This window comes from Plectropomus leopardus, chromosome 9 (assembly GCF_008729295.1).
Source record: "Plectropomus leopardus isolate mb chromosome 9, YSFRI_Pleo_2.0, whole genome shotgun sequence".
Taxonomy (NCBI): Eukaryota; Metazoa; Chordata; class Actinopteri; order Perciformes; family Serranidae; genus Plectropomus; species Plectropomus leopardus.
The window spans coordinates 15,140,583-15,161,793 of NC_056471.1; the positions used below are offsets into that span (position 1 = coordinate 15,140,583).

Here is a 21,211-nt window from a genome sequence, read left to right on the forward strand (position 1 = left end):
CAGGGTGCACTGTCGGAGGATGCTTACTGGATTTTCCGCAGTGTAACAGTTTGTCTCGTTTGCTCGAACACATCTGTCCATGCAGAGGTTTCATTTTCAAAACAGTTCAAACACAGACCTAAACTGAAGGTCTCAAGCTAAAATGATACAGTTTTACTTGCAAAATGCTCTCATACTCACAAAACATTAAAAACATGCAAGACATGCAAGACGATAAGATAAGATAAGATAAGATAAGATAAGATAAGATAAGATAAGATAAGATAAGATAAGATAAGATAAGATAAGGTAATCATTTATTAGCCCAACAATGAGGAAATCTGCATTGTTACAGCAGCAAGGTGTGTACAAGATAAGCAAGCAAAAAGAACAATGTAAAAGCAAATAAAACAATATAAACAGTGAAAAAAACAAGGTGCAGCAGTAAAAAAAAAAGGCACAACAGCAAAAACTCAACACACCAAAATTTTACATCAATTGTACATTGAAGATAATTGAACTTGGAGCAAATATTTCCATCAATCAACACAACTTGCAGTCAAATGAGTATATTTCTTTGATCTATCATTAGACAATGGACAACAAAATACAACATAGCCTAAAGCTATCAATATGAACCTTTTCAACCTTGCAATAATTTGCACTTCATGCCTGTACCATTTCTTGATACTGTACCTAGCTATAGTAGTCTAGGTGCTAAAAAAGAGAAGCAAGCATATCAAAACATGAACTGTATTCTTTTTTCCAAAGATGATATTACTACCTGCCTGTTTTAACATGATTTTTATTATTTATTTCTGATTCCATATTCACATAATGATTGTCATATGTGTAATTTCAATAGCTATTGTTTAAGCCATCTCCTGATTTAATGAACTGATAATAAACTTTAGTTGGCTTATAACTTCAGCTACAGAATGCACAGAGACTGAGTGGAAACTCACATTAAAAATTCACATTCTCATCACAAATCTCTTTTTTTTTCTTCCAAAATCATCTTAAAGTCAATATTGTTGCTTTACAAATACAAACACATTGTTGTAACAATCTGACTTACTCTACAGGTCACAGAAACCTTCGTGTTTATATGATATTATTTCATTTTAGGAACAGAGACATGGATTCAAAACACTAATAATAATTACACTGTATATGTCAAACATACCTATAGGCCTTCAGTGGAAATTAAAATACACATTGAAACAAAAAAACACATGTTACAGTAAAAGCACCATACAAGTAGGCTAGACTAAAATTCTACTAAAGACCTTAAAAGTGATTTCAGCTGCATTTTGAATTTTTTGGGTTTCACATACTGATCTGAACAGATCAGACATTTTATTTATATTGTTATTGTTGACCACTAGGAGGTGCTATATTACCACAAACTCTTTAAAGCAGCGCATCAGTCAAGATTTCTAGGGATGCTCTGCCAGATTGAATAGTTATAATTCCTGTAATTTAAAAAAAAAAATCAGTATTTACATTCATTATTTAACATTCCAAATAATGCAATAAAAGTAACCCTGGACCATGATGCACTGAGTTATCAAAATTTAGGACAGAGCAATATTGTTGAATGCATATTATTTTTATCTATGAATCTGTAGAACCGTTACTTCTATTTTGGTGAATATCAGGCATGATACTTGATATAAGGCGTGATATTTATGTCTGTGTATTTTTATGTTTAGGCTGTGAGTCCTTTGGACATAAATAGAGAAGTGTCAATACTGGATAAACTATGCTCTGGCATACACAAATAATCATGAATTACTGGAACCGTGCAAAACAGGAATGTTCTCTGGTCTCACAAGAGTTTTAAATATTAACTTTTTTTTGACATAATAATCCTTTCCAAGTGTAAAGTCATGCAGGGAGACAAAGTAACACACACTATTTGAAAAACACACTTCAAAATTTATTCATGAGTTATACCAGATAAGATACAGTATATACAAAATCTCAACATCAACATATCAAAAGAGAGAGGCCAGCTCCTTTAGACTAGCTCAAAGCCTCAAGTCAGCCGTTGGGCGTTTCTTGTGGAAGGTGATATTTATAAATTGGGGTGTGAGGTTATTTTAAAAGAGCTGCATGTGCCAAGCATGTATAGGTTACCTACGTAAACTAATGCCTCCGTGCCTGTAAAAGTATGCAGTATGTGCAAGGACCTTTGTGCATACGTGTGTGGAAGATTTGTGACTCTAGTGTGCCACTATCAACGCTTAGATCAAATGCATGTGTTGTTCATGATGAACAAACCAAAATAAGTCTCAAGCTGGTCTTTGAGGGGGTGCATTTGCTGTGAATCTTCCTTTCAGTAATTCTGTTCTGCATCTATGAAAATGTATAAAAATCACTTTTAGCTGAGCACAATCAAAGTGTTATTATAAACATTAATTCACTGTCCAACGCTCTGCTACACTCAGACTTTAATTTCCCTTCATTGCCATTAAAATACACCCAAAAGAGTGCACAATTTGATACTAAGGGGCTGCATGGGTAAGGCAGCAAGTCTTTAGTTTCCAAAAGACTGTGACAAACACTAAAATCCTTTGCATTACCAAGGAGATGCTCAAGATCCAATGACATTTCTCGGTCCAGCAGTAATAACATGAGAGTCCCAGTGTTGAATACTGGCAGTATCTGTGCTCGTGTGCCCTGCGTGTTACTGGCGTTTCATACAGCTGTGTGGTACACACTCAGCCTGTTCCTCCAGCTCAGGGCAAGGGACGCCAGCATTGGCAGGCCGCAAGAGGATGTAACGTGTGCGGTGGCGGACACCACCTCTGGAGCACGGACCAAGACACAAACCCCAGGATGACCAGAGAGACACTTCACAGTCTAGAGGTGTTGCTGAGTTAAGGGGGAAGAAATGTGAGAAAAAACAATATGTGTGAGTAAAGATAGAAAGGAAGAGAGTTTCTGCAGAGAACAAATCTCTGCTGTTTCTATCAGCACATACTGGTGACAGTTTATTATGTACAACTGATTACGTTGGATCATATAGACTGCTGCAGGGATGACGTTTTTCAGTAACCCTGACGTTAGCATCGCCTTTGTTCTTTCTACAAACAGCCAACAGGATTTTTTTCTATTGGATTTTGGATTATTGCATAAAATAAATTCTGTTGCAAACAAATGTTTATGATAGTTACATTTTTTGTTCAGCAAGATAATCTTCACAAAGGAACACCACTTATAGGATTTTTGAAGCCTAAATGTAATCGCCAGAAGTGAAAAGCTAACTTTAGGCCATAAACAACATGACTTCGAAGTCACCACCACAGTGAGGCTGTAAAGCTGTGTTTGGTGTCATGATGTTTAATGTCCCTGACCACCTCTGTAGTCTTATTTAGCATATGACATAAGACATAAGACACAATACTTGTCCTTGTTGATGTACTTTCAAATTATGTTTGGTTACTCTCAAGCTGACAGCGTTACACAAACGTAATAGAACATAAAATAAAAGCTATATTCAAACATTGAGACAAGATAAAAAAAAGGTAAAACCACAAATAATCACAAGATAAAACAGTGGCAAATACCTCTAAGCATGAATGATAATAATGATAGTACAAAATGTATCTTACATGTCAATAAATAAGTGGCGGCAGTATATAGTGGCTCAGGTCACTGCACAATATAAAGTGCATGTGCTTAAATCAGTGCATAGCAGCTATAGGTCAGTGTGTGTATGTGTTGTGAAGGAGGCTACAGCTCTGGAGAAGAGCTGTAGCCTCCTAGTCTGGGTTTGTATGGTTCTGTATTTCTTCCCTGATGGTGAAGGGAAAAAATGGACTGCCACTTAGGGCCTTGTCAGCAACTGCCTTTTTTAAGATGCATTAAGGCTTTAAAATTCAGTAGTGGGTGTGAGTGTACTCACCTATTTTATGTCATAGAACAAAACATAAGAATGTCTGTTGATCAGACTTTCTTTCAGGCACTTATCCAAAAACCCATTCAAGAAACCTAGAGATGAGCCAGTGATTTCTGCCATGGATGTGTAAAGAGAACTTGATGCAGAGTTCAAGGCGGGGCTACGTTCATTCCTATGTAAGTTGCTAAGTGGTGCTTGAAGCAAAAAAAGTTTGAATCCCCATGTGTAAAATTACACAGATTACAGCATCATGGGAATCAGATACGGAAGATGGCTCCAATCACATAACAGTTAACTAATTTTAATTTTTTTTCTTGTCAATTTTTTCTCTTAACAAGTTGCTCCTTGCCCTTTTTTCTGTGTTTCCAAAGGAAATTAAACCAATTTGCTTAGGTTTCAAAGGTATAAATGTATGGGAAAGGAATCTAAATGCAGCACAAGAAAACTAATGTTGTTCCAAAAATGCTGAGTAATCTATTATAACTAGAATATAATACAAATCATACTTTATTTTTGGCCCTTCCAAGTAAAATATCTGAGCACCAACTGATGAAGGGAGCCCTGTGGTCTTACCTGAGATCCGCTGTGGACTGATAGAGTTTGGCAGAATGTGATTGGACATTGGTGTTTGGCGGTCAGATGATCTGCTCTGTTGAGTAATCCTTATGCTGGCAATGGGTGGAAGTTCCTTTAAACGTGGATAGTAGAAGGAGTTGGCCGGATGGTTTGGCATCTGAGATGTGATCTGAAAAAGTCAGCAGAGAACAGTCAGGCATAATTCATCAGAAGAGACAGCTGGTTCTCAACAAAAGTTCAAATATACGATAACCCACTTTAAAACACATGCCGGGGAAGGATAGATGGTCTATTATGTAAGAGAGGCCCTTTTTGCTCAAATCACTTCAGGTCAGGCATGAGGGCCGGCAAGCAATCAGGAGACAGTTAAGAATGATGTCCCACACACATGCTGCTAACCTATTTTAAGAATAAGATGAAGGTCATCCACCTCACTTTGCCTCGTCATGGTACTTGTAAACATGTAAGACCTCACCTTTGTTATGTTTTCGAGGGGGCTGGTAGGGAAGTTGGGAGATGAGAAAGTGAATCCACTGTCTGTGCCGGCATCATAAGGCTGGAGGTCAATGGTCACTTCCTGTTTCCACTGACTGCCCTCGCAGAGGTTTAGGCTGTCCACGCCAACGAACCAGTCAGGGCTGGGGATCATCTTCACCATCAGGGACAACTGTCGGACAGGGACAGGAAATGTAGTTAGTTCAAACTTTACTTTTAAAAGGAAAACTTAGTTTACAGACTGTAAAGTAGGTGACAATCTTCGAGGCTGAAAAATGAAGCCAATGTGGAAGTGCCAAAAACTGTAGTTCATCGAAATGACACTTGAGGCTGACTTCAAAACAGAGTCAATTTCTATAGGCTCCCATGTTCAAATGCTCAATGTTGCAGAAGAAATAAACATGTATATAATTTGATTAAAAAAAAAAGAAGATTTTTGGTGTCTATACCTAAATTCAACATTGATGATGACTCTACACAAGGTTTATATTTTATGAAGGCCCAAAGGGCAGGTGAGTTACAGGTGAGTGACAGGCTGTCTGCAAGGTGTCGCTACAGTCAGTGAGTGAGATCCACTCCTCGCACCTTCACATCTCCAACCTCTCGTCCTGATATGGTCACATTCATGTCACTGTGGTGGTCCCTTAAGTTTTTATAGTGTCATCATCAAGACAAACTTTAATCTTGTCCTGCATTTTGGTTTATGTCTAATGACCTGCAGAACTAATAACATACCCATCAGCCTCAGCTGCACTTTGTGTTTAGTGCTAATTCTTGAAAGTAAGCTTGCTAAAATGCTTAAGTAAGATAGCAAACATGGTTAACATTTTTCCTGCTAAACATCAGCATGTTAGCATTATGATTCTGAGCATCAAGCGGCAACTTCTATGGCTAAAAAATTAAACCAACTCGGAAGTGCCAAAAGTTGCAGTTCCTCAAATGACCACTTGAGGCTGGCTCCAAAACAGAGTAAATCTCCATAGCCCCCACAGTGTCGGGTTCCTATTTTTTTCCAAGATAACCGTTATGTATGTGCTGTATGTGAATATCGATATTGCACTAATGAGTTGATTTAACTTTCTTTATTTGCTTTGACAAATTTTAACTGCAAACCAAACTACAAAGAAAATGCAGTAAAACATATCAATCCTACTTGACCAAGAGAGCTGGAGTAGCACTCTCAGTGCAGCTGTGATTGCTTCTCTGGCTCAAGTCAAAACTCTAACTTAAGCTCTCTTGATGAGGAGAAAGGTAAATAAACAAAGTCAGAGCAGTAAAATAAAAAACAACACTCAATTGGTCTTAAGATTATTTGATGACCTCACCACAGTAATGTTGTGTTATACTGCCCCCTGTCCGTGGATGTATGTCGTATGTCGAATAAATTGAGTTAGAGGAAACAAACTCGTAAGGACACTGTTGATGTCTTTGTAACTTTTAAACACAGGGACTGTAGATCAAGCACCCACTCAGTTTCCTGTGCAGGGTTAGACTGTGTCTCCTGTGTGATGGATGTTTCCTGAGAGCTGGTGACCTCATACAGGAAGTGGCCCGGGGGTCAGCACACGCTGAGGTGGCAGACGCCCAAAAAACAGTGCATTTGAAAGCCTCACTTTGCGGCCTGACATTTAGGGACGTGGCTCTGAGCTTGCTAACGCTTGGGGTAGGATGGGTGGGCTGAGAGAGCTTTGGAGCAAAGGGTGGCCTGGAGGAAAACAGCACTGGATAGAAGAGCTGGAACAGACATCGAAACCAGACCACTCGGGACAGGAGGCAAGTGGTGTCAGCATGACACATGGGGTGTGTTTCTTGCTGTGAGTCAAAGCAAGAAACAGAGAAACCAAATTTTTAGCAGCTCTGTTGCTTTTCAGAATCCTGTTTGCATGTTATGTATGTAGTGATTCTGATTAATTATTTTTTTTGGCCTGTATGGTATTTATATTTACCATATATAATATCATATAAAAATCTATCACTGGTGTTGACTTTTTCCTATATGCTATGTTAGGTTCATTTGCAAATGACACCTACATTGTTAGATTGCATTTAGGGCCAACACTGCTTTACAGCCTGGTAGCGGCGACTGTAGTGTAGTTTGTTTTAGCCTACCATTAGCTTTTTACTTCTGGTGATTGCATTTAGACTTCAAAAATCATGAAAATGGTGTTTGTTTGTGAGGATTATCTTGCTGACCAAATGTGTAAGTATCATAATCGTTTACCGCAGAGTTTATTTTCTGCCATAATCCAAAGTCCAATGGAAAAATCCCATGGGCTTTTTGAGGAGGGAATTATGGCGATGTTAGCTTCTGAGTTGGCCCACAGAAAAAAATGTCATACCTTCAGCTCTCTATTTTATATTAATTATGTATACGTTGATGCAGTTTTTACTCAGTGGCTTTTTGGAGGCCATGCTGTATTTTGCATGTATTTTTATACAAGGTTTCTATTTATGTACTGATGCTGTTTTTTATTTTCCATATAAGCATATCCCCACAGGTTCATTTACGAATGCAGCCTGCAAGATTTAGAAATGCATCTCTTGATATGCTATTTACCCTCAAGGATTTGTGTATTTATTTATTAGAACTGACCTCTTTAATACAAACACTCTGGGGTATGTTTGTGATTGTCACTATATAGTGCTTTTTAACTTCTCTATTTCTATGTATAATATTGAAAGTTGTTACATTAATTGATATTTGATATTTATGCCTTCCCGCTGCATGTAAGGAGTGTGGCTGATTGCAAACTCACAGCCACTCCTACTTAAGTGTGCTTCTCTTTGCCAAAAACTGTTTGTCTGATGGAGGTCTAAGTTAGACCATGCACAGGAGTTTTTCTCTAAGCTGTGTTCTGCTCGCCCCCCTCCTACATACCTGTTCGGAAATAGATGTACAAAGTTTTTTCTTTTGTTCTGGGCTTTTCAGAATCCACCACTGATCCCTCCTTCCTTGCTTCCTTCCTTTCCTCCTTTGCTAACTCCCCTCCCTCCTCTTGTCCTTCACAGGCTTCTTTAAAACAGCAGCTTTTCCAAGAAGCCCCATCCTGCTATATCCATTGAGCCACTCAGCAGGGACTCAGGGCTATCCCTTGTCGCTGGCTTGATCAGTCTGTGGTGGTTTAAAAGATACAGGCCAAAAAGTATCTCCAGAGCACAGACAGTTACTCAAAGCTGCTATGATCCCTCTCACTTTTTCTCCATCACAGCAAATCTTCTGCAGAGCCCCAGAGAGAACGAGTCGACCTAGAAAACATGCAGCTCAGTCCAGTAGTGCGAGCACCTTAATGCTCAGTTGCTGTTGTTGTCCCACTTTTTGTGGTGCCACTGACCTAAAATACTTCAAGGATAATATGCCAGTTGGATTCTGACTGGTAATTATGAGCCGCTATCTGTCTGCTTTGAATTACACATTTAACAGCAATAGCAGGAGGCTCATGAATATTGAGATAGGAATCATATGTGTTTGGGATTTTTGGGGCATTGCGTATGAATGTTTTGGTTTGTGGGGAAGAGAAAGAGGATAGGATTTATATATATGAGTGTTCAAGAGAGAGAAACAGACAGATGGGAAAGCAGGATAGCGGATAGAGCTGTCAACAGATTTACGTCATTCAGTGCGTCATTGTCATGTTCAAAACAAACACACAATAGTTAGCTTATTTTTGCTGTCTGCTGATCTAAAAACAGACAGATCCATTTAAAAGCAGCCGCAGACATCATATACAGACATGACAAGCTGTTAAGCTGCAGTCAATGGCAAGTGCTTACCAAAGATGCCCTCCGACAGGGTTGTTTATGATTTTAAGGGCCCCTGGGTTCAGACAGTGGAATAACCAATAAACAAATGTAGGTCACCAGACTTTCAGGCAGGCACACACCTATTTCTAAAAACTCCAGTGAATGTCCACCCTTCCTCTTCACCTCTTTCCCCCTCGTTCATCAGTTTTACGACTTGACATATATATTAAACATAGAGGAATTTCTGGATTTAACTCTGTTAATAGTGTGACATGTTCTTCCACAGCGCCATACCTCATTCCCACCTCAACTCCTTTGCCTTTGTTTAAGCCCTAGGACCAAATTTAGCAAGTCCAACCATGACCTTTGCTCCCAAACTCACTCACTTTTCAGCCGCAGTGGTACCCTGTAGTCCTGTAAAATGTCTTCTATGTCCACCAGACAGTTTTTGTTCAAAAACAAAACTCCATTTTCAAATCAAATGCATATATTCAACGGTTTTTTCAATTACACTTTATAAAGTAAAAAAAAAGTTCCGTTATGATTGCATTGAACTATGGAAGCCAAGAAGGGCCACGCTTACATTTTTAAATGTAATGCCGTTATCTTGACATAATGTGTTTATTACTTTTTTAATCCTGAGAAAACAAGCGTTGTTATCTTGAGATAAAAGTTAGGCTATTTATTTCCTTGTCATGGAAAAAGGAACGATGTTATCTTGTGATAACAAGGTAAGCACTTCCTTAACTTGAGAAAACACGCTTGTTGTCTCAAGATAAAAAGTCTGACACTGTCTAATTTCGAGATAATTAACTATTTCCTTATCCCGAGAAAACAAGATTTGTTATCTCAAGATAATGAGGCCATTATTATCTTATCTCAGAAAAATTAGTTTTGTTATCTTGAGATAACTAGGCTAGTTAATTATCTCATCTCTCAAAATCAGCTTTTATGTTTCGAGATAAGTAAATTACTTCCTATCTTACTATCTAGAGAAAACATAATTTGTTTTTTCAGATTAACGAGGAAGTTCTTTCAGTATCTAGAAAGATTTTATTTGAATAAGATAACGATTAAATTGTTTCCTTTTATAGAAAACAAGCCTTGTTATCTTCAAATAACTAGTTGATTATGTCCTTATCTCGAGAAAACACACTTTGTTATCTAAATTATCTAAATAAATTAAATAAATTATCTTTTGATAACAAAATAATCAAACTGTTATCCCGAGAAAACAAAAGGTGGCTTTATTTTGTTATCTTAAAAAATAGAGGTAGAGATAATTACCAAAAAAAGAGTTTTATGTTTTATTTTTATTAGGATACTTATAATATTCATCAGAGATCAGGAGTGTCATGCCAGCATGCAAAGATGGCATCTTGACAACTACCGCAACTGCTATAAGCTTAAAATGTCAGATCAAGGAGTACCTATTATTGATATTATTGATTCCATAGTCTCTGTGTGCACAAGAGCGGCTAGATCACAGTGAGGTGCACCCTGCCAAGAGTGTCAAGTGCATGCCAAACACACTTTTGGTAAATTCGTGGCCAGGCTCCCTTGACGCACCTGTAGCACACTTGGGCAAGGGGTGGGATAAAAAAGAAAAAAAAAAAAACGCAGTATTATTGGTGGATGTATCAGAGGCTGTGACAATGATGGCTTCACTGCATTTACTCCCTTTATTGATGGATTACCATCATGATTATACACTAACAAATTAAGGAATTCTATGGAGTTTTTCTTATGGGAATTAACTCGAGATCAATATCTCGGAAAAACAAGCTTTGTCATCACCAGATGATGAAGCTCAACTAACTCTGTAAGAAAGTATATAAGTGTGCTCCTGACTTGTCAACCTTTTCCTTTGACTAAACGTCATCCTGGGCCCCTCATCCTGAGCTCACTGAGTTCAGTGGGGCAGGCAGCAGACGGAGTGCAGACCGTGCAGGATGGATGTGGGCGTTTGTGGCTGCAGGGCTTCAGCACTTGGGCTAAACATAGTCTGATTGGATAGTGGAAAGAAGTGGTGATGTGTTTGGTCAGAGCGGATGGACAACGTTATGGAGAGCTCCCGGTCACCAGATGACTGAATAGATTGAGTAGAATAGATTTGTGTGACTTACTGTGTCTGAGCATGTGTGTGCTTTTGTGAATGAGTATTGCTTCTCCTTAAGTTTTATTTGTGCCTACCAGTGAGTTCCGGGACTGCATGAGCAACTCCGTGGAGCTGTGCCCGATGCCGTTAGGGATGCCGGCTGTTCTGTGCATGCCTCCGACCGCACGTCTCTTCCTGGCCTCCTTGGCCGCCTGCATCAGTTCCACCGTCACCCCGACTTCAGCAAAGTTCTGCACCCCTGCGCTGGCTGGAGCACCCTCCTCCCACAGCCGAAAATGGCGATTATGGCTGACCGCTAAAAGGGAGACAAGAAACACAAGAAAGAGGAGAAGACAGGAGTAAGATGCTTATTCACTGGAATGCATATCAATGTCAGTGAAGGACCACAGAGCCTCAGCCAGACAGTGAGATCATTTCCACCGTGGAGCCTGTATGTATTTCTACGGCTGCCTCCTACATCCTGCAATTAAACAGACAATTCTAAAGGAATTGCCCAAATGTTTCTGGCATTATTGCACGGTTATAGTTACATCTTTTCTCCATCTATCACTGATAAAACCACAAAACAGGCTGGAGTTGCCAGGAGGCAGGTCAGGATCTCGGAGTTTTTGAACAATTTTGAAAACCTTATTGATGCATTTTTTTATACCCTTCGGGCCAAAAGAACCATTTGCTTCACATTCTCATATTTAGTTCTGGTTATCTATGAAATCTGTTGAGAATCAAGACTGATTTAGGTTAAACTGTTTGCACCGCAGGTTCTGGAGCTCCATATTGAAACCAACAGAGCCGCTGGCCTGGGCCAGTGGTTTTAAGGGCAGAGTAAGGTTAGCCAGAAACACGCTGACAAATGCTCTGATGGTTCTGCCTTACCTCACCTCTCAGAGCTGCGCACAGGGACACATACACAACCATGCATTTATACTTAAACACTCTTGACACGCGTATTAACGCACACACCGGACTGAGCCACACACACAACTTGCCCAGCACACTTCACACACTATCTTGTTTCTCCCCAAACTGCCATTACTTACGCACTTAATTGCATTTCCATCCTAACAAATTTCCCACAAGCGTCAAGACCTTGAAACTCGATAACATGTCACGTTTAAGCCCCACCAGGACGTTAAAGCCCACTTCCCAGCCTTCCTAAATTGCTTGTGTTTTTTGCTCTGGCAGTGACAAACTCCATTCCCTCTTTACTCTGGCAGTGTCCTTGGTCCCTCACCACCAGACCCCCAAACCCCTCAACAGGTTATGTTTTTCTTTGTACTGTGATAAACTCCATTTCCAACGTTCTTTTTGTCCCCAACCTCAGACTGTCGGCCCATTGAGGCCCGTATGTTTTTCTTTTCCTTCTGACAAAGCCCATTTCTTGCTCGCCCCCTGTCCACCAGAACCCAGGGACATTAAAAGTCATTAAGGGTGTGTCAGAATCTCTGACGCCTGTCTCTATATGGAGTAAGTAGGCCATCATCCTCTGGCAGGGCAGCGGGGCACCAGTGCAAGAGTTGGAAACCAGACAAAGCCACGGTCATCACAGACAGTGATGCACAAGAGCAGTCCAACACACACACACACACACACACACACACACACACACACACAAACAGAAATCTGTCACCCATCCCATACTCCATGGATTAAAGAGATAAAAGCTGAATAGAAGGGCCTGAATCACTTTGTCTCCTCCTTCTGGCTCAGAGGTAAGTGGTCTGACCCCACCACACCCTGACTATCATCACCCACCTTCACCAGCCCCAAACCACTACTCCAGAGTTTACCGCCAACGCTGTGGTAAACCAGCAGAAATGTGGGAAGGAGTGTAGGGTTGAGTTGATGAAATAGAGAAAAATAAAGATATGGCTGGGCAGAAGAGAGAAAAAACATCTGGTAGCATTCAAACTGTCTTTCTTATTTCCCTCTGCTTCTTGCTGCTTTGCTCATTAACATCTCTCACCCGTGTATGTGTCTGTGCACATATGTGTATGCTGACAATGAGGCACTAATGCATGCAACCCACTGCAGGAGATATAACAAGTAGCTGTTAGCAGCTTACTCAAAGAAGAACAGCAACTGAAAATGTTCACAAATTTGGAAAACAATGACATTTGGGAGCTCCTTAGCCTCCGAGCAGAAGATGAGATCATCCACCACATAACAGAAACAGTAAATGGTTGTTAATGCCATTGTTAAACATGCTGACAAGGTGTATGTTTTATGTCAAACAAAAAACCTACACTGTTGTGTTACATGTCAAGCCTCTCCTGATTCCACAGTGCCAGCATGTTGTTTAAAATCACTCTGTTTGGTTCTATGTAAAAATGGAATGGAGGCATAAAAAGGGACGTTGCTGGTTAACGTCCTCCACAAAAAACAATTCATGGGTAAATTGTGACTAAGGGAGGTCAAATAATAATCCTGACTCCTCACTGCTGGTGCAAGTCTGAAATAATAATCAAAATTCTGGTCGCGTTTGAGGTAAAACTTTCCATGAGAAAATCTCAAATAACTAACTTCTTTGTCCCCAGCAGTCTTTCTCACCTATGAGTTTGGACCACTGTGCAGGGGGCCGGAACAGTGGATACTGCTTGGGGAAGGCCTGTGGGCTCCAGTGACCTGTAAAGACCAGGATGTAGGAAGCGGGACCCTTGGCTGTGCACTCCGTCCCATTGAGTGGTCGCAAAGGCCCAGCAAATGTGAGGCAAAGATTAAGGAGTACAATGAGTAGTTGCTGCAGCCAACCGCAGGTCAGGTGCTCTGATGACATCATCTGAAAGAAATGGAAAATGAAAAATGGTTGCAAAAGAGTTCTCTTGAATACTATTAAAGGGTAGACAGTAGACAGAAAAAATATTATATATAATATATATATATACAGCATTTATACAATCAGACCTCCTCATGCAGCTCTTCCTTCTCTGTCCTAAGCCCTTCTCACCAAACAAGCAAGAGCATATGCACGCTCCATACAGCAACCTGTACGGGTACCAGTCATTCATTTCAATCAGATGCCATAATATAGCAGCAATTCCATCAAAATTGCCATCCTGGTTTTTTGCAAACTTGTGAGCAAAAGCCCTTTGAGATGACACGCTGTGATTCAAGGCTTCATAAACAGGAACTTGAATTAGCTGCAGGCGTTAGATTCGGCTCCACTTAGCAAATGCTTTGAAGATATTGCTACATGTTTTATTTCATGTGTTGTCAGACTCTTCTTTCAGGGCCCTGACACTCCCGGCTGAAGGTCAGCCAATGTTGGACTGTCGGTGAGCATCTGTCACCCTAGTTTTTGCCGCACTGTTGGCTATAGTCAGTCCTTTTCTGCATTTTTCTGCCAATTCAGCATGCTGAAGCTGCATTGAAGTGGAGCCTATGAGTGAATGACATCACTCTGATTGGCAGTTTAGCTCAGCGCACATGCAGCGAGGAAAGCAAACAAACGGCTAAAGTCAAGAGGGAGTGAGATTGAAACAAACTAGCCAATGAGCTCTTTGGCAGAAACAGTTTGTAATTTTGTTATTGTTCCTAAGTATCATACAAATTTCCCCTACGGGGACAATAAAGTAAATTGTATTGTATCGTATCGTATCGTATCATATGTAAGCACACAGTAAATGTGCTTTTTTCCTTTTAACATCCAGTTGTGCTAATAAAGTGCTGACTGGCATCTTGAATTCATCCTGTACGTCTCCTGGTTTTGCTCTTCCAGTGATGAGTGTTGACTGCCACCCCCTGCTGGTATGGAGAATTATTTCCTCTCACACTGGCACATAACTTGCTAGTTGGCCATAGACTGTAGTCTTTGCAATGTGTGCAACTTTTTTACTAAGAAACAGGCAATGTGAGGTGTTGCAAAAGTTGGACTTTGTTGCAACTATTTCTTTGATGTTGGATTGGTATGTCTGGGCCTTTAGACTCTCTTTTTAATAAGTCTGTCTTCTTTTTGTTGGGTTGTTTTGCAGTGTAGGCGGTTGTTGCCAATGAATAGCAACTTTTTCTGCACGCTTTTGTTTTTTTGAATCAGACTTATACCATCTGAAGTGACATGCACTTGCATCTGCATTTGTAGGACAGCCAATAGGAACGGCCTCTCTGAAATGACCTGTGATTGGCCAAAGTCTCCCGTCACGGGCTAGACTCTCAAAAAGCCAAAAGGATGTGCAGAAGTCTAGGTTTCTCTCAGACCATTTGATTTATAATATGCTGAAAGGCAACTATGGAGTTTTTTTCCCAGTGACGGCCAAAATAAACGACCAACAACATCTTGAAATGTGTTGGGTATTTTAAAATCAAAAGCTGCTAAAGAAGTCTGTCAAAAGTCAGAAAGACTCTAGCATGTAATCCTCGTCTATCAGCAAGCAAATGAAAGGATCTTAACGCTAACATTTAGGAAACCAAACCCAGACAAAGCTGGAAAATCAGCATAAAAGGGGAATTTCCACGTCCCTGCCCTCATATCACAACACATCCATTTTATCTAAGAACAAAGCTGATTGAACCCGTTGACCCTCAATAGTTTGAATAAAACAATCAAAAAAACCACATCCTATTCCCCTATTCCAACACACACTGTGTCAAGTGTGCGTTGGGCCACAGCCAATCTGTGGCTACGCGGCAAAACCGTTAACATTCATTGCTGTCCCAGTAATGTCTGCCACAGAAGCTGGCCTAAAATAAAACAACACAAATGACATCTCTGAGGATAGTTGCAAATCCTGTCTGCTCTGCTGCTCTATACTGATCTCAGCGACTGACCATCCTGTGACCACCGGCTGCTGAGTCAGACTCACTTTATTAAGAGAGGCAGAGAGGGGAGGAGGACACGTGTGCTGTAATTGCTCAAAACACATTTCAGTCTTGCATTTTATTGTGTAGGGCTGAAGAGTTTTCGCTAGATGACATTGCTCCAGGGGATAAATGTAAATACGAGTTATGCTGCTTATCTCCTCTCTGCAGCCTCCCTGTACCTGTGAACACACATCATCTCATCCCCCTCTCCACCCTCTTCTACACCCATCTCATCTCCATCCGCCCTAATGGTGGCAGGATTACAGACCAACAGCCAGAACAAACCATTTTATTGTGGGTAAGAATCTCAAAGTGCAACAAATTCTGCATCTTAATTCATCTAGAGCTTCTTTTTTTTTTAGCTTTATTTTATTATTATTATATGCCGCCTCAATGTTTTGTATAAAAGAGATTTTCCCCCACAAAATCCACACCTACGCCATGAATATAAACAAAACGAGACAAAACTAAACAAAAACTTATTACAAATAAAAACTAAATTAGATATAACAATATTCCTGTTGTTATAAATATGCAAGCCAGTTTGAGTCTTTTAGGGCTGCATTCAACATATGAGCAGTGAAATATTTATGAAAACCACCAAAAGTAATTTGGCACTGGGGTCACACAGTTTCACTGCATCTGTTTAAAAAAAAATCACATATGAGATTGATAAGTTTGTCCAATTTGCAGCTCAGAGGACACTTATTTTAAAAGTTTGGGTGCATGTAAAAATGATGTTATTTCCCCTTCTGACTATTTCATCAGCAGATGTTTGAACTTTGAGATGACCGTTTATGACTTGATGACAGATATATTTCTCTGTGTCTGTGTCACAGAAAGGGAGAATTATGGTCCATGGCTGCAGCCTTGTGTGCCGTTTCTATGGGTTACTATACGACAACTAAACCTCCAAGCAGCTGCAGAATGCAGACAGTTAAATTTGGGCAAGTCGACCAGCGCACAAGCACACATGTGCACGCAAAACACACACACACACACACACACACCGCCAAAGCACATAACACTCATGTCCAGCTGTACATTGTCCCTGAAGTCTATTTCCAGAGGTCAGATAGTATTACTCTGCCAATGTAGCTGCAAAACTCCAACTCTGACACTTTTCTGACCGCAGCCTTATATGTCACTGAGTGTTAAATGTATTAAATGTATATTAACCACTACAAAGTTTTAACAGCCAGCCATAAAAATACCTCGAGTATGGAAAGACACAGAGCCCAGCTTTGATCTCACTGCTCAGTCATGATCATCTCACTGGCTGCAACTTTGCTGCTCTGCAGGAGGCGGATAAAGCTCCAGGTTGAGATGCTTTACTATGCAACTAGTTCCAAAAAGTAACTTTCTGTCTCTTTTTAGATCTAAAATGAGCAGGTTTTGACATCTGTTCCGTCCACTGTGTTTAGTAAAAGGTCAGTCCTGTCACTGGCTGTTGCAAAGTTTGCCTCTTTTACATACATTCCAGACAAAGACAATCAGCATTTTAGACTGGAAATTCACAACAAATTATTTGATGTTGACACTGAGCATGATCGTTCCTTCCCAAAAGATAGCCCCCAAAATGAGTCCTAAAACCCAGAACTGACTTAGCATTTTAGCACTCCAGCTACCCCCATCCCGTAGTCAATAGGTTTTTTTTAACTCGTTTTTGGTTAGATGCCTAAAATAGGGTCTTTGCTTTACACAAGCTTGGGCCTCCCACATTTTGCCCCACAACATAAAATATGTCAGTATATACCCTGCTCAAAGATTTTGAAACTTTTATGTGTCTTAAAAAGACAGTCAGTAGTAAGCGGCTAAATAAGACTCCAGAACGACATCAGATTTTACAGCCCTCTTGTGATGGTGACGTTAAGTCATGCGACCATGGCATAGTTTGTTGACAGCCTAACATCAGCTTTTTAGCTGCGGCGACTGAATTTAGGCTTCAAAAATCCTTAAAGTGGTGTTCATCCATGAAGATTATCTTGCTGAACAAAACTTAAAAGTATCATAAATGTTTATTTACCACAGAACTTTTTTTTTCTGCAGTAATTCAAAACCCAGTGGAAATATTCCATTGGCTTTTAGACGAGGGAACCAAAGCAAAGCTAATTTTCGTGTCAGCCAACAGAAAAACATCATCCCTTGGGCACTCTTTATGATCTGTTTCTGATATACTTTTATGGCAGTCTTTAAATGGCTTTCACATGATCTCTGTTGCTATAACAACCATTAATCAGATGATCTTATTCTACACTGAGTCTTTGTTTCAGTAAACCCTGTGATCTTCCCTCTGAACTTGTCACACTGACACTATAACACACTAAAGAGAAATTTCTTGAATTCCCACACTGACACACTGAACTTTATAAGTCAACACACACATACAGACCTGCTACCAGCCGATGTCTGCTGCCACTCCTGAAAACGCATACGGAAATAATAATAGCCTGCATGGTATTTATTGATGCATACAGAGGCACACACTTACTTTCAGTACATAAAGTTTTCACCCTCACACACTCATGTGGCACAGACCTGCTCTCATCAGTCAACATCGGCAGACACACGCAGCAGTTTTTCTGTCAGGTACAAGGCACAATAAAACGAGGGGATGTGGCGAGGAGCCAAATGTGGCGGCTGCGGCCCCATGGGCACCTTCACTGTGTAATTACAGCAGACTCATGCAGAGATAATACACACATTCATCTCAGCTCATATACACAGGCATGCAGGTATGCACGCACAAGCACAGATTTGTGGACACAGCAGGAGGTATGTTCGTTTTTTAACAAGGGGATGGCGGGGAGGTAATTAGCTGTTTTTTCCTAGGTTTTTACTCCAAAAACCTTTATTTGGAGGGGGTGAAGTGGTGGATTCAGGGGTTTGAGCTGAGAGAAGAGATGCTCCTGTATAATGTTCATCTCAATGCATACAAAGAAACACAGACAGATGGACACACTGAGTCAGGCATGCATCACAACAGGAGGTCAGAAACTTGACTTTTTCCCGTGCAGGAGGAGGGGAGATCATGACTGTGTAGACAGCAGTTCAGACAGAGACAAGTGAGGAGGGCGTGCAGACTTTGGTTTGCCTCAAGTACTTCACTAAAGCCTGTTTATCGTACATAAATTGGACCAATACAGGTAAGGCAACTTTAGATGCAATGTGCAAATACATGCAAAAAATCAATAAAGACAAAGCTGTGTAAATTCAGCGACAATAGGTTTGTGATCAGGGATACAATAAGCTAAAACCCCTTCTGTTGCAAAGATGCCACTTTAACAAAAAAAACAAAAGAAAGATTTTTGTGTATAAGCTTGCATGAGAACAAAAACGGCTTGAATTCAGCGGTGAAAAACACATGAACCTTACAATTTTTTAGTATTCAAGTAGTATTTCTATTTGATGCTTCGCTTCATACTTCTGCTCCAATTCATGTCAGAAGAAAATACTGCACTTTTTTACAGACAACACTGAGGGCTGCAGTTACTTTGCAGAATAAGATGCTACACATTAAAAACATATATTTCTGAAACATGATGCATAGTTATTGGCAGTGGCCAAATGCAAATAAGTATATTTACTCAAGTTCTGCACTAAATTTAAGGTACTTGTATTTTACTTGAGAATTTTATTTTCATGCCACTTTATACTTCTTCTCCAGTCCATTTCAAACTGAAATATTGTGTTTTTCCCTTCACTGCATTCATCTGACAAGTTACTAGTTAAAACAAACCCATAAAAAATATTAGAAATTATGATGTTTTGTCATAAAGGAAGCCACTAAAGTTTATACAAGTTGAATTTTCACATTAACTGGAAACTATTTAGATAAACATTAAAGACATTTTCTAAATTTTTTAAATAATTTTGAGCTCTTGGGGTGTTTTTTCCCTATATTTCTCTGCATTGAATCGATTACATTTTTATAATTTAAGTACATTTTCCCAATTATACTTACTTTCACTGAAGTCCCATTTTCAATACAGAACTTTTACTTTTAACAGTGTACTTTCATAGTTTCAGTGCTTTTACTTACGTATAGAAACTGAATACTTCCTCCACCACTGGTTAAAAATGAAAACCCTAAATTGCCCTCAAGAAGTTAAAATCATCTCTTCCTTGCACTGCTGCAAAATTAAAACACAATAATGCATTAGTCTTAATACCATTATATAACTGCAAAGTATCAACAGTATAACAATATAACACACTGTATAATTAGTAACTTTAGATGCTTAATGTATATTTTATCTGCAATAATTCGACCATAGAGTTTAATAATAATATACTTTTACATTTTAAATGCAAAACTTTTAGTTGTGAGTACTTAAGCATTGTGGTAATGCTACGTTAACTTAAGTAGGGGAACATTTCTTCCACCACTGATTGCACTTACTCCAAAAATACATCTTCCCCAGAAAAAAGAAACAAGCTTACAATATCTCAAAACAAAAAAAAAAAAGATAAAGTAAAAGGCATTCACTCTTGCATGCGGAGAATGAATGGAGTGTGTGTGTCGTACCTGTGTTGGGTCAGTCAGTCAGTGACAGAGAGAGAAGCTGCAGCAGAATCACACACTCGGACCTCAGTGAGGATACAGCTCCACTCACTCACTTCCTCTCTTTCTCTCCACTGTGACCGGCTGTCTGCTGCAGCCTTATCAGCCTTTATCCCTCTATCCTCTGTCTTTATCTCCTCTCTCTCCTCCTCCCTTCTCTCTCTCATTGTATCTCCTCAAATTACCTCTCTTTCTCTCGCTGCCTCTTGCTTTCTCCTCCCCCTCCTCCTCTTTTCTCCCCCTACCTCTCCTTGTATGGAAAGGCAGTTAACAGCCTTGCTCCTCTCCTCTGCTATCCCTCTCTTCTCTCCCTCTATCTTTCTCTGTCTCTCTTTAGTCTTTCAGTGGCTGTGTAAACTCAGCAACCTCATTGCTGACAAGGTAATCAACACCACATTGGCCTCTCTTAACATACACCACTCAGCATTGTGTATTTTCTTACCCTTGTTCCTCTGTCAGACTCGAGAGGTGTGGGTTGCTGAATAATGGCAGTAAAATAAAGGGAGAAATGAGGAGCAGGGCTGAACTTGGATAGCAGACGAGTGGAGTCTGGACAGAAGCACTGGCTTTTATTTCTGCAGTTAATTTACTGATTGGACATTGTGAAGAATCAAAGGGTTTTAAATGGTTGCCGCCCCCCCCCACCCCTCTTCAAATATTTCTGACCTGTGGCAGATCCAGCTGTGATCTCAGAGGAACCCCTTTTTCCTTGGGTCAGGCTGTGTGTGTGTGTGTGAGAGAGAGAGAGAGAGAGAGAGAGAGAGACGTGTGGTCACCAGTCCCCACAGCTGGTACACACATGGTCAACTAGGGAGGTTTCTGTTACCAGCCGCCGCTCACTTATCAATATGTCAAGGCTCAGATTTGAGTGTGTGTGAGAGAGAGTGTGTGAAATTCGAAAGAGCTTTTGTTACTTTTCTGATTTTTGTTCTCAGCTATGATGCAACAAGGCAGTCAACCCATATTTCACTGAACACTTGCACACACACGCATACAGACACACACATACACACACTGATCTGATCTGAAGCGAATT

The 21,211-nt window shown here is 40.1% G+C and overlaps 1 protein-coding gene across 1 annotated transcript; it reads right to left on the reverse strand.

Annotated features, from left to right (window-relative positions):
- Window positions 1-1,996: 1,996 nt before the first annotated feature.
- spon2a (spondin 2a, extracellular matrix protein) lies at window positions 1,997-20,311 on the reverse strand. Its single transcript, XM_042493377.1, has 6 exons — window positions 20,140-20,311; window positions 13,365-13,593; window positions 10,892-11,112; window positions 4,938-5,129; window positions 4,460-4,631; window positions 1,997-2,859 (listed from the first exon to the last, which is right to left on the reverse strand). The coding sequence occupies exons 2-6, from the start codon at window positions 13,591-13,593 to the stop codon at window positions 2,672-2,674; spliced, it is 1,002 nt and encodes a 333-aa protein (XP_042349311.1). The 5' UTR covers window positions 20,140-20,311; the 3' UTR covers window positions 1,997-2,671.
- Window positions 20,312-21,211: the final 900 nt, after the last annotated feature.